The sequence below is a fragment of the Martes martes genome (assembly GCF_963455335.1).
Source record: "Martes martes genome assembly, chromosome: 6".
NCBI classification, from domain to species: domain Eukaryota; kingdom Metazoa; phylum Chordata; class Mammalia; order Carnivora; family Mustelidae; genus Martes; species Martes martes.
In genome coordinates, this window is record NC_137893.1 from 132,599,681 (window position 1) to 132,613,259 (window position 13,579).

The 13,579-nt window shown below is 40.1% G+C and overlaps 1 protein-coding gene across 1 annotated transcript in view; it reads left to right on the plus strand.

The window, feature by feature from the left end:
- Positions 1-6,237: 6,237 nt before the first annotated feature.
- The window catches only part of SYCP2L (synaptonemal complex protein 2 like), a gene marked incomplete at both ends in the record, with an annotated part of 92,691 nt that continues 85,349 nt past the window's right edge, over positions 6,238-13,579 (plus strand). The window contains 2 exons of the mRNA XM_080805963.1: positions 6,238-6,342; positions 6,701-6,725. Of these exons, the coding sequence (XP_080662089.1) occupies positions 6,238-6,342; positions 6,701-6,725 (130 nt within the window). The remainder of the gene's footprint in view (positions 6,343-6,700; positions 6,726-13,579) is intronic.

The window sequence follows — 13,579 nt, forward strand, 5'->3', positions numbered from 1 at the left end:
TTTGCTCCTTCCCTAGTCTCGTATACTCAGTTCATTACCATACCTTCGACTACCCTACCAATATCTTAGTCTAAACTATCTTGGGCCAGGTAGTATTCTAGGTAAACAGTATTGAACAAAATATACAATTCCTCCCCACATGGAGCTTACAGTTTGGTGGGGAGCCAAAGAAATGGGTCACTGACCAAAGGAAAGGCATAGAAAGGAAAGAAAGAGGGGATCATCGTGGAGAGAGGAGAGAGGCACTTGCCTTACTTGAGTTAGTCCTGGAAGACTGACCTAAAAAGGTGATAATGAAGCTGAGATCAGAGGGTGATAAGAAGCCAGCCAGGTAGAAAGTGGCAGGAAGAAGCAGTCTAGGCATAGAACAGTCAGTGCAAAGGCCCTGAGGCAAGGCAGAATTTGACTTTCTTACAAAACACTTAATGTAATTTTACTTTGTTTTTGTTTTTGACTTACTAGTAGGGAAGTCAGGCAGAAGAAGTTGACAGATCAAATCCTGCAGAGCCTTGAAGACCAAGGCAAAGGGTTTGGAATTATTCTGAGTGCAGGGAAGCCAAGTGGAGTCTCGAGCAGGCAGAGACTTGAGCTTCTGAGAGTCTGAGTGTAAATCTCAGCTGGGCGATCGCCTGAAAGTTCTTAAGTGAAGGTTCTTTCCCAGCCTTTCAATCTCCCCAGATAAAGAATCTGTCCTTTCAGGGTGGTGGTAAGGATTACATGAGAACATCTGTGGAACACTCTGGGCACAAGTTTCACTTAAAAATATTCTATTCATATGTTTAATTTCAAACGGTATCTTTCCTTTTAAATCAGTACTAAGATTATGCAGAATTCGGAGCTGTATATAGTAAAATACTTCCTTACTAAAATAATATTGTAGGGGAGCCTGGGTGGGTCAGTGGGTTAAAGCCTCTGCCTTTGGCTCAGGTCATGATCTCTGGGTCCTGGGATCCAGCCCTGCATTGGGCTCTCTGTTCGGCAGGGAACCTGCTTCTCTCCCTCTCTTTCTCTCTCTCTCTCTGCGTGCCACTCTGCCTACTGGTGATCTCTCTCTCTCTCTCTCTCTCTCTCTCTCTGTGTCAAGTAAAATCTTTAAAAAAATGTGTACTGGTAATTTAACCTGTGAGAATGAACTGAAATTTTATAAAAATGGGGAAAAAAATCCTGTCTTTAGAGTACAGATACTTAAGGAAGGGTCTGTTCAAATGCATGTATTTAGAAGTAGGTCTTGGCTGATGTTCAGGTGGAAAAAATTTCACTCATTATGACAATTCGCATACTTAGTCAACCTGTGATTGTGAAATTCATTTTCTTCTATTCTGTCATTTGTGTCACTCATAATTTGCGTTTTTAGTGTCTTAGAATTTCTAACGTTAATAAGGATAAAGTCTCTTCTCCCACAGATATCTGGACTTTAAGTGTAGTTCTAAGTCAGTGGCTCTCCAACTTAGCATGTAAGTTTGGCGAAGCCCTCCCTCGCCTCTTCTAGTATTTCTGATTCCTAATCAGTTCCCAGGTGATGGCCATGCTGCTGGTGGTCCACAAACCAGGTTTTGAGCTTGTTGGCTTAAGACAGCTTGCAATCATTGGCTAAATGATTTACTGTTCAAGATAGAACTACATTTATCCTCTATTAACTCCACACTGAATTATTGATAGAAATAGGACTATGAAACAAATATTCTTGGGGAGGGAAATAATTTGCAAATTATTCAACTTTCCAGCTTCAATCACTTATTATCGATGCTTTCCATGATAGAGGATTTCAGAAAATTAAAGAGTATTTTCAACAGAGGGAAAGCCTCGTTCCTCAAAAATACAATCATCTTGTATCCTATTATCTTGACAGATCCATAAATAAGGCAAGTAAAGTTTATTGTGTGTGTGTGGGGGGGGGGGGGATACCAATGTGTGATTATTCTGAATGCTTCGCCACCCCCTAAGTTTTATTGGGGGTATAATTGACCCATAGCGCTGTAACTTCAAGGGGTATGATATAGTGCTTTGACTGATATGTATTGGGAAATGACCACAACAAGTTTATTTAACATCCATCATCTCATAGATACAAAACAATTTCCTTGTGATGAAGGGCACCTGGCTGGTTGAGGCAGAAAAGCAAGGGGTCATGAGTTCGAGCCCTGTGTCGGGAATAGAGATTACTTACAACCTAAAAGAAAAAAAATGTCCTTGTGATAAGAACTTTTAGGATCCACTCCCTTAAAAAATTTTCATTGTAAGATTTTAACTTTGTGTGGTCTAATACCAGCAACTGGAGAAAAATGAATTTCGGCATGTTTCGCTGTTGCTGAAATGTCTTCAACGATTCTTCATTGACGGCCTCAAAGAAGAGGAGCCTTTGCTGATTCAGCAGGGACTGATCACAAAGATAAGGGTCTTGTTTTAATTTTGTATGGCGTTGGGTCATTTAAAGAACTGGAATGAAACCAGTTATCTAGTTTGGAAGTTTGTTCCTTTGCAATCGAACTTGAAAAATTGGTAGGGATGCCTACCGCCTTTATCAGCAAACATGAAGTTCAGGGTAGGTTGCTTGGTATGTGTGCTGAGTGCTCTGGGAGTCCGCAGGGATGAGCCCCACCTTCCCTCGTCTCCCCTTGGCCAGCCAATGTTGTCGTTGGTTGCAGGTTTTAATTATTTTAGTGAATTTTACTTGAATATAGCCTGAGTAGGAAGTAACAATTACATGCTCCCCCACTGAAAGGCTATAAAAGCTATTTTAATAGACATGAGTAACAAGACTGATTTTGGATAAATGAGCAAAGACTTCCCCTTGCCACAGCCTATTTTTCCACCGTGAAACTCAGTTGAATTTGAGAACAAAGAACAGAAATACTTATACTTATTAGAATGCTTATTCTAATTCAGGCAGGTGTGACTGTTGATCCAGTGTTTTAGAGATTAACCGGAGGGTACTATTATGCTTTGACAATGGCATCTGGAAGCAAAGCAGGGTTCATCAAATCTATTGTTATATCCCTCTTTTCATGAGCAGAATTTGCAGTCCTTTTAGATGTTGATTTGTTGGTGAGGGAAGATAGGGGGCAGGAGCGTGATCTGGCTGGTTCCAAAATCTTTTTTTCTCCCCCCGCCCCCCCCCCCCCACTCTAGTACCTGACGTTTAGTAAGACCAGGTTGGCACACTCGCTTCAGCAGCACATATACTAAAACTGGAACGATATGAGATTAGCATGGCCCCTGCTCAAGGAAGCAGAGAAAGTCCCTTATCTTATGGTTTCACGTACTTGTGGAACATAATATAACGTGGAGGACATTAGGAGAAGGGAAGGAAAAGAGAATTGGGGGAGATCAGAGGGGGAGAGGAACCATGAGAGACTGTGGACTCTGAGAAACAAACAGGGTTTGGGGGGGGCATGAGGGAGGTTGGTGGTGGGTATTAAGGAGGGCATGTATTGCCTGGAGCACTGGGTATTAGACATAGACAATGAATCTTGGAACAATGCATCAAAACTAATGTATTTTATGGTGACATAACACAAAAAGTTAAAGTGGTCATAGATGAGTATATGGAATATGATTTATTCATATGAAATTCAAGGCTAAACTAACCAGTGGTTCTAGAAGACTAAATAGTGGCTAACACTGGCGGTGATAGTGACTAGAGAGCGGCCCTGGGAAAGTTTATGGAGTGGAAATGTTCCATATCTTGATATGATGTATGATTACATATTGTATATTACCATACATAATTTAAAAAAAAAAAAAAAGACCAGATTGGCTCAGGGAGATCTACCTGTGCCCCACCTCTTTTTTTTTTTTTTTTTTTTAAACTTTAAAATGTCTCTAACTATGTGGCACCCCTCCTCTGGGGGGTGAGGGGAGAGCAAATAAACACCAGGCTTTCCCTAACTCCTCTCAGGGATTTTAAAAACTGTTTGCAGGCAGGGGATGAATCTAAGCATTTTGCTTAGGTAAACTATATATTTCATTTTGCACATAGTGCCTCCTAACTCCCTCATGTAGTTACAGATGACAGGAGATGGGGAAGAGGAGGTAAAACCATTTCAAAGGAAAGGGAACAGGATGCCCCCTGGTGACTTGGGACCCTAAGCTGATTAGTTTTTTTTTTTTTTGGTTTTGTTTTGTTCTGGGGCAGGGGAAGATGAGTTGGGATCTGCCCCAACCTGAATTTTCTGTTTAGATTTTAAAAATACCCCTCCAAGGGGCGCCTCGGTGGCTCAGTGGGTTAAGCCTTTGCCTTAGGCTCATATCATGATCCTAGAGTTCTGGGATCAAGCCCTGCATCACATCCATCGGGCTCTGTGCTCCACAGGGAGCCTGCTCTCCCACCCTCTACATGTGATCTCCATCAAATAAAATCTTAAAATACATACCCCTCCAAGATTTAAAGGGTTAGATCAAATTTCCACTGGAGTTTTGAAATCAAATGGAAATTTCCATATTCTGTTGGAATTCTGCTTGGTGATGGAAATTTGAGAACCAGAATTTAGGCACATTCTAAAGCATGTTCTGTTTCGTGTAAGTTTTGGCTAAGAAAAATAGATTGATACTATCAAAGTGGATGGGATAATAGATTCTATACTTTTCTTTTTATTTATTTGACAGAGATCACAAGCAGGCAGAGAGAGGAGGGGAAGCAGGCTCCCCGCTGAGCAGAGAGCCTGATGTGGAACTCGATCCCAGGACTCTGAGATCATGACCTGAGCCGATGGCAGAGGCTTAACCCACTAAGCCACCCCCCTAGATTCTATACTTCTAAAGTTGATGAGTTTTGCAGGTCAACACAAAAGGTACTGGGAAATTCTTCTCAGAGTAAGAATTTCCTATGGAAAGGAACCTATTTAGTCCCATACCCTAAGATCCTGGAAAATTAATGCAACTTATCTTCTACCGTATATATAAGTAGTACCTAGTACATCTGTAAATAACTATTTTGTCTGGCTTCTGGTAATTCCACAGCTGTGGGGACATGTATGATCATGGCACAGAAGTAGGTCCAGAGTGATTTTCTAATCCCAAGTCTTGATCAAATAATGTGGCACTGCCCTCACTTCTCTGAATCTATGCTCAACATATTGTGGTGTGCTGAGAGGGGAATAAGATTTAGGGTGGTAGATGGAATCATGACAAATACAGTTAAAAGCATAAAATTCAGAGTAGGACTATAGGAAGGGGGAAATACCACCTTAGCAGTGAGTTCCGTTGTATAGAAGGCTTTTTTTTTTTTTTTTCTCTCCCCTTAAGCTGTTGGAGAAAAGTTTGCTTCAGAAGGTGGATGGTTCAATCTAGTACAAATCTTTGCCTGGTTTGAGATCAAAGAAACATCCCTTAGAACTCAGTAGTGGCCCTCCCCCCTCGCTGTGCTATTAGAAGCCCCTGGAGAGCTTTTAAAAGCCCTCTCTGTGTCCCACCACCGGAGAGAGTGATGCACTGGGTCTGTGATGGGTCTCCGGCATCAGGGGTTTTAAAGCTCTCCAGGTTTTCCTAATGTAAAGTCAAGGTTGTGAATGGATTGGTTTGTCTATGGTCCCCAGCTGGGTTCTTGGCTCCAAAGTGGACCAAGTTTCCAAGGCTCACTCCTCTAAGCATTTTTTCATTACAAACTCCTCTTACTACATGTTCAATTGAAAATGTCAAACTATGCACACAGGATTGTTTTTATAAGCCAAAATGGTCTAAAGATGGCCCTCCCTTTTTTTGGAATAAAGATTCTAGGAGGGTTTATATGAGTTTTACTTTAAATCCTACCAATCCTAGCAACTTAATAGGAACGTGGATATACGTTCCTACAGGAAAACATCTCCAATTGGCTGGAAGCTTTTGGCAGAAGATCGGCCTGAAGTACGTATACTGTACTAACTTACTTCTGGAGCACTTTGCAAATTCTGCATATTCTTTGAATAGTCTTTCTTCAGCCTCCCAGATGACAAGAATTGCTGCTGTGTTGGGGAGGCTCATTTATCTCTTAATCTTTAATCACCAGCCCCTATATAGGACTTTTTGGCATCAATCCTGGCCAACCCTTGCTGGTATCTGAAAACTTACTAGTACAACTCTCTAGCGGTAGGACTTGATTCTGGAGAGTTCTAGATGGAGGCCTTAGTGGTCTAACTGAAATGTTCTAGAAACCTGTCTCTAAAACTATTTTGGTCTGGTAAAAGATTTATGAAACTTTATTGAATAGACAGTAGTTACACAGTCACAGAAAGTTCCATCTTTGTTTCTTCTCTTGTGTACATGGTTTCCTGGTTTGAAAAAACAACCGCATTTCTGACCATGGCAGAGTCAGCGTCCGACACATCCCTGACTGATCTTATAGAAGACTTCTTTGACACATCCTTGGTAAGGAAGCAAGGACAGATACCATTGGTAATTGGCAGGAATCTTCAAGTTATTTATAAAACTTGTTTTCTAAGATGTGGGTTTTGCCAATACTCTCCTATTTTATTAAAATACATGAAATAGAAACCATATATAACCAATGCTATAGAAAAAAGAAGTGATTTCATGCATACATTATTCACCTATTTAAGGGAGATAAGCTGATTTTAATAGTGACTGAAGGTCAGATAGGATTTCTTTCTTTTTCCTACTAATGAAAGTCTGCTCCTGCCTATTAGAGAAATATCAGGTCTAATGAATTAATATTATAGTTGATAATGGTTTACAAAATAATACAAGCTTTACTTTTTCTTTCTAGATTATTTCCAGGACTAGTAGTAAAGGTAAGTATATTTATAACTAAATTGACTATTAGAATATTCTGGTATAAATATTCATCTGAATAACATATAAAAGTAAAACATGTTTCAGTACTTGGTTTTATTGACCCCCTGCCCCGGGTTGTCCTATGGTAACAGATTTTGTTATAAAGTAACAGATTTTTTAATAAAGTATGTCTTGATTTGCCTGAGGTCCATTTTATTTTGTATTAAATATTTTTAATGCAGGACACCTGGGGGGCTCAGTTGGTTAAGTGTTTGTCTTTGGCTCAGGTCATGATCCCAGGGTCCTGGGATGGAGTCCTGGATGGGGGCTCCCAGCTCAGCGGGGAGTTTGCTGCTTCCTCCCTCTCTGCCGGTACCCCTGCTTATGCGCTTGTGCACGTTCTCTCTCTGTCAATGTTTAAAAAAAAAAAAAGTTTCAACGTAAGTACAGTTGACTTAGAGTTTTGGGGGTACAACATAGCGATCTGACAATTAGGTACATGACTTAATGCTCTCTACGATGAGTGTGGCTGCTCTGTCGTCTTACAACATTATTGCAGTATTGTTTATACTCTCTGAGAAGGCATTCTAAGACCAAAGAAGGAAGCAAGCCTTCTGTACTGTTTACACAGCTATATTCAGGATAACTTACTGATGAGGGGTGGGGGGGGGGATGGGGCAGACCAATGATCCCCGAGCTAGGCAGCTGTTTGCTGCCAAGTCCAGACCTTAATCCCCAGCATGTGTAGCATAAGGGGCATGGTGGTCAGGTCAAGGATAGTTATCTCAAGCCGTACCAGCTTTGCACCAGAGGATCTGTACTACTTTTCTGCAGTGGGCGCTTCTGGGCCTTACTTAAGGGACAGTCAGAATGAGACTGCATTCCAGTCAGGACACCCCTTCTCCATGGAGCATGGAGCCCCGAGGCAGGTCACTGCGCGAACACAAACGAGACACGGAGTCGGAAGGCCAGAGAAGGAGTCAGTGTTGTTAGCACTCCTATGGCTGCACTTCTCATCTGACTTGTGACAGGAAGTTTGTAACTCTGGATCCTCTTCCTCCATTTTGCCCATCCCCCCCTCCACCTCCCCTCGGGCAATCACCTTTGCCCTTTGCATTTAAGAATCCGTTTTGTAGTTGTTCATTTATTTTCTGGATTCCCCATAGAAGTGAAATCATGTGGTATTTCTGATCTGTTTCACTTAGCGTTAATGCCCTCGGGTCCATCTGTGTAGTAAGTGGCAAGATCTCCACTTTGTATGTTTGAGTTCCAGTCCATAGTATCTACCATATCTTTTTCCATTCATCCACTGATGGACCCTTGAGTTTCTCCCATCGCTTGGCTGTTACAAATAATGCTGTTATAAACATAGCGGTGCCTATATCTTTTCAAATTAATGTTTTCATTTTCTTTGAGTGAACACCTAGGAGTGAAATGACTACATCAAAACGGCATGTGTAATTTTTTGAAGAACCTCCATACTGTTCTCCAGAGGGGCTGTACCAGTTTGCGTTCACACCAACCGTGCACAAGTGTTACCTTTTCTCCACATCCTCACTGACATCTACCCTGTGTATACCTGTCTCCTTTGTTGTAGATTGACTAGATGAGTAGGAGTTTCTCTGGGTTCTGTTCTGTTCTGTTGCTCTAGGTATATATTTTTGTACTAGTAGCATATTGCTTTGATTATTGTACCTTTGTAATATGGCTTGAAATCTGGAAGCACGATACCTCCATCTATTTTCCCAGATTGCTTTGTTATTTGGTATCTTTTTTTGGTTCCATACAATTTTTAAGATTATTTGTTCTGGTTCTGTGAAAAATACCGTTGGTATATTGCTAGGAATTGCAATGAACCTGCAGATTACTTTGGGTAGTATGGACATTTAAACAATATTCTTCTAATCCATGAGCATGGCATATCCATTTATTTGTATCTTCAGTGGTTTTTTTTGTTTTGTTTTTTTTTTTATTAATGTCTTACTGTTCTCAAAGTACAGGTCTATCACCTCCTTGGTTAAACTTATTCCTAAATATTGTAATGCAGTTATAAATGGGATTATTTTCTTAGTCTTTCTACTAGTTCATTATTAGTATATAGAAACATAACAGATCTCTATATATTGATTTTCTTTTTTTTTTTTTTTTGGTACCCTGAAAATTTGTGAGTGTTCGTTTTTTATTTTTCAGCTTCTTCCCTTAAAAGAATTTAATTTCAATATAGCTAACATAGTGTTTTATTAGTTTCAGGTGTGCAACATAGTGATCTAACGATTTCATACATTAGTGCTCACCATAAGTATACTCTTAATCCCCTTCACCTATTTCCCCCATCTGCTTGCCCACCTCCCCTCTGATAACCATCTGCTTGTTCTCTGTAGTTGAGTCTATTTTTTTGGTTTGTGGGTTTTTTTTTTTTTCTTTGTCAAATTCCACATAGGGGTGAGATCGTATGGTATTTGTCTTTCTACGGCTGGACTGTTTTGCTTAGCATTTTATTCTCTAGATATTGTTGCAAATGGCACAACTTCATTCTTACGGCTGAACAATCTGTTCTCTGTGTGTATACATATATATACACATACATACACATGCCGCATTTTTATCCATTCATCTATCCGTGGACACTTTGGCTGTTTCCATATAAAGTGGCTATTGTAAATCTACTGTAAGCATAGGGGTACATCCTTCAAATTAGAGTTTTTGTATTCTTTGGCTCAATACACACTAGTGTGAATACTGGCTCATAGAAGTTTCTGAGGAGCCTCCATACCGTCTTCCACAGTGGCTGCACCAGCTTATGTTCCCACCAACAGTATGAGAGAGTTCCTTTTTCTCCATATCCTCGCCAATGCTTGTTTCTTTGATTTTAGCCATTCCGACAGGTATGAGGTGATATCTCATTACAGTTTTGACATGTACGTTCCTCATGAGTGACGTGGAGCATTTTTTCATGGTGAGTGACGTGAGCATCTTTTCATGTGTCAGTTGGCCATCTGCATGTTGACTTAGAAATGCCTGTTCATGTCTTCTGCCCATTTCTCAATTAGGTTATTTCTTTGGTGTTGGGCTCTATAAGTTCTTTACATATTTTGAATACTAACCCTTTACTGGATATGTCATTTGCAAATATCTTCTTCCATTCAGCAGGTTATCTTCTAGTTTCGTTGGCTGTTTCCTTCATTGTAGGGAAGCTTTTTATTTTGATGAAGTCCCAGCAGTTTATTTTTGCTTTTGTTTCCCTTGCCTCAGGAGACCTTTCTAGACAAACATATGGCTGATGTCAGAGACCTTAACACCTCTGCTCTTGTCTAGGGTTTTTATGGCTTTTAGATCTCAAATTTAGGTCTTGAATCCATTTTGAGTTTATTTTTGTGTATGGTGAAAATAATCTGGTTTCATTCTTTAGCATATAGCTGCCCAGTTTTCCCAGCACCATGTGTTGAAAAGACTAGACTATCTTTTTTCCCATTGAATAGTCTTTCCTGCTTTGTCAAAGATTAAGTAACCATATAATCATGGGTTTGTTTCTAGACTTTCTCTTCTGTTCTATTGATCTATGTCTCTGTTTTTGTGCCAGTACCATACTTCTTTGTTTATTATAATGTGGAAACTAGCATTGTGCTACAGACAGCTTTTTCAAGATTGCTTTGGCTATTTGTGATCTCATGTGGTTCAATACAAACTTTAGAATTGTTCTAGTTGAGAAAAATGCTGTTGGTATTTTGATAGGGATGGCATTAAATCCGTAGACTACTTTGGGTACTACGGACGTCTTAATAGTCTTCCAATCCATGAGCATGGATTATCTTCCTTTTTGTGCCCTCTTCAATTTCTTTCCTCAATGTTTTTTTTTTAGTTTTCAGAGTACAGTTTGTAACCTCTCTAGTTAAGTTTATTCGTAAGTATTTTGTTTGGTGCAGTTTCCCATGGGATTGTCTTAAGGTTTCTTCTTTGTTGCTTCATTATTAGTGTATAGAAATGCAGTGGATTTCTGTACATTAATTTTTATATCCTGCAACTTTACTGAATTCCTTTATCAGTTCTAGTTTTTTGGTGGAGTCTTTAGGTTTTCTATATAGAGTACTGTCATCTGCAAATAATGTGTTTTACTTCATTCTTACCAATTTGGATGTCTTTTTATTTCTTTAAGTGCTGGGGCTAGGACTTCCAGTATTGTTAATAAAAGGTGAGAGTGGGCATCCTTGCCTTGTTCCTGACCTTAGGGGAAAAGCTTTGTTTCCCTCTTTGAGTAATTATGGTAGCTATGGGTTTTTCATAAAAGGCCTTAGTTATGTTGAAATGTGTTCCATCCAAACCTACTTGAGGGTTTTTACCATGAACTGATATTATACTTTGTCAAATGTTTGTTGTATGCTTATTAAAATGTTCTTATTCTCTTATATTTCATTAATTTGTGACCCTAAGTACCCTTATATCCCAGGAATAAATTTCACTTGATCAGGCTGAGTGATTTTTTCTTTTTAAATATATTCTTGGTTTCTCTTTGCTAATTTTTTTTTTTTTTAAACCTTTTTGTCTGTGTTGAGATAATTGGCTTGCTCACTCTTGTGGGTGTGTGTGGTATCTTTATCTGGTTTTGGGATCAGGGAAATGTTGGCCCCATAGAATAAACTTGGAATTTTCCTATTTATTTATCTATTTATTTATTTTAAAGATTCTATTTATTGGACAGAGATCATAAGTAGGCAGAGAGGCAGGCAGAGACAGAGGAGGAAGCAGGCTCTCCGCTGAGCAGAGAGCCCGATGCGGGGCTCGATCCCAGGACCCTGGGATCATGACCTGAGCTGAAGGCAGAGGCTTTAACCCACTGAGCCACCCAGGCACCCCTATTTTTTTTTTTTCTTTTGAGAACAGAGTGAAAAGAATAGGTATTAACTCTTCTCGCCCCACCCTAACTTTTTAAATGTGAGTTGGGGGAGCACAGGAGGAGGAGAAGGAAAGATGGCAGCAGGGTTGGGGGAGAGAATCTTAAGCAGGCTTCATGCCAAATGCAAAGCCCACCACCACGCTCAGTCTCACAACCCTGAGTTCATGACCTGGGCTAAAATCCAGAAACCCGGCACCCTGGTATTAACTCTTCAAATGTTTGGTAGCTTCTCCTGTGAAGCCATCTGGTCCTGGAATTTTGTTTGTTGGGAATTTTTTGATCACTGGTCCAATTTCATTGCTAGTAATCAGTCTGTTCAAATTTTCCCCTTCTTGCTGATGCAGTTTTAGAAGGTTATGTTTCTGGGAATTACCCATTTCTTCTAGGTTGTTCAGTTTGTTGGCATACACTTCTTTTTAATAATCTCTTGTTTGTATTTCTGTGGTATAGATTATTTCACTTGACTTTATTTGGGTGTGGAAGGATTTTTATTGCTGTTGTGTTGCTGTTTGTGAGTCTAGCTAGAGGTTTTTCAATTTCCTTGATCTTTTTCAAAGAACCAGCTCCTGGTTACAAATTTTCTTCCTTTCAGCACTTTGAATACATCATACCATTCTCTGCAGGCCTAGAAGGTTTCTGCTGAAAGATTGGCTTGTGTCCCCCCCCCCCCCCAAAATATATAACTATTTTGCTGCTTCTAAAACTCTCACTGTATTTTGCCATTTTTAACTTCTATGTCTTAGGGTGGACTTCCTTGGGTTGATTTTCTGTTGGGAGCTCTCTATGCCTCCTAGATATGGACATCTGTTTCCTTGCCCAGATTAGGAAAATTTTCAGCTCTTACTTCTTCAAATAGATTTTTCTGCCCCCATTTTGTTCATCTCCTTCTGAGATCCCTTAATGTGATTGTGATGGGGTTACTGAGCTTCCTAAGTCAATTCTCATTTTGCCTAATTTTTTTTTCACCTCAGTTTGATTACTCTCCATTATTACCATCTTTCATGTTAATTCACTCCTTTCCTTTCTTTAACCTATTTATTTAATCTAGTATATTTTTAACTTATTTATTGTGTTCATCTCTGGTTCTTTTATCTTTTAAGATTTATTTTAGAGTATGCATGAGCATGTGCACAGTGGGGGGAGGGGTAAAGGGAGAGGGAGAGACTGTCACAAGCATAGTCCATGCTGAGCACAAAGCCCAAGACAAGACTTGAACTCACAACCCTGAGATCACAACTGAGCCCAAACAGAGTCAGACATAACCAACTGTGCTATCCAGGAGCTGCTCTGGTTCTTTTATTTTTACTTTCTAAAGATTTTTAGAGTGCTCACAAGCCGAGCGAGCAGGAAAGGGAGAAGCCTCCCTGCATGGAGCCTGATGCAGTGCTTGATCCCAGGACCTGAGATCATGACCTGAGCCAAAAGCAGACACTTAACCAACTGGGCCACCCAGGTGCACCCCTCTGGTTCATGATTTTGTGATTTCTGTGTGTGTGTGTGTGTGTGTGTGTGTGTGTGTTTAATCTTTGTTAATGGTTTCTCTGATATCCTCTACTCTTCAGTCTGTTGTATATCTTTATGATCATTACTTTGAATTTATCAGCCATATTAGTTATATTCACTTTACGTCTCTTTTCATGGTCTTCTCCTGTTCTTTGGAACATTCAGGTCTCATTTTGTCTAATTTTATGTCTGTGTGTGTGTTTGGAAAGTCAGCTATGTCTTCTGCTTGTAAAAAATAACAGCCTTATGAAGGAAAGGCCCTACATTATCCTGCAGTGCAGTGTCCCCTCTTCGCTAGAACTTGGTGCTTTAGGGGGGTATCCCCTATGCGTTGTGTGTACCCTGCTGTTGTGGGAATTCACCTTTTTTGTGTGGGAATCCTTGGTGTGATAGTCTGTTTTTCTCCCTTCAATTCTGGGGCTTCTCCCTCCCACCCACCACGAATGGCTGCTGTCAGTTCTGCTCTCCACTTCCTCT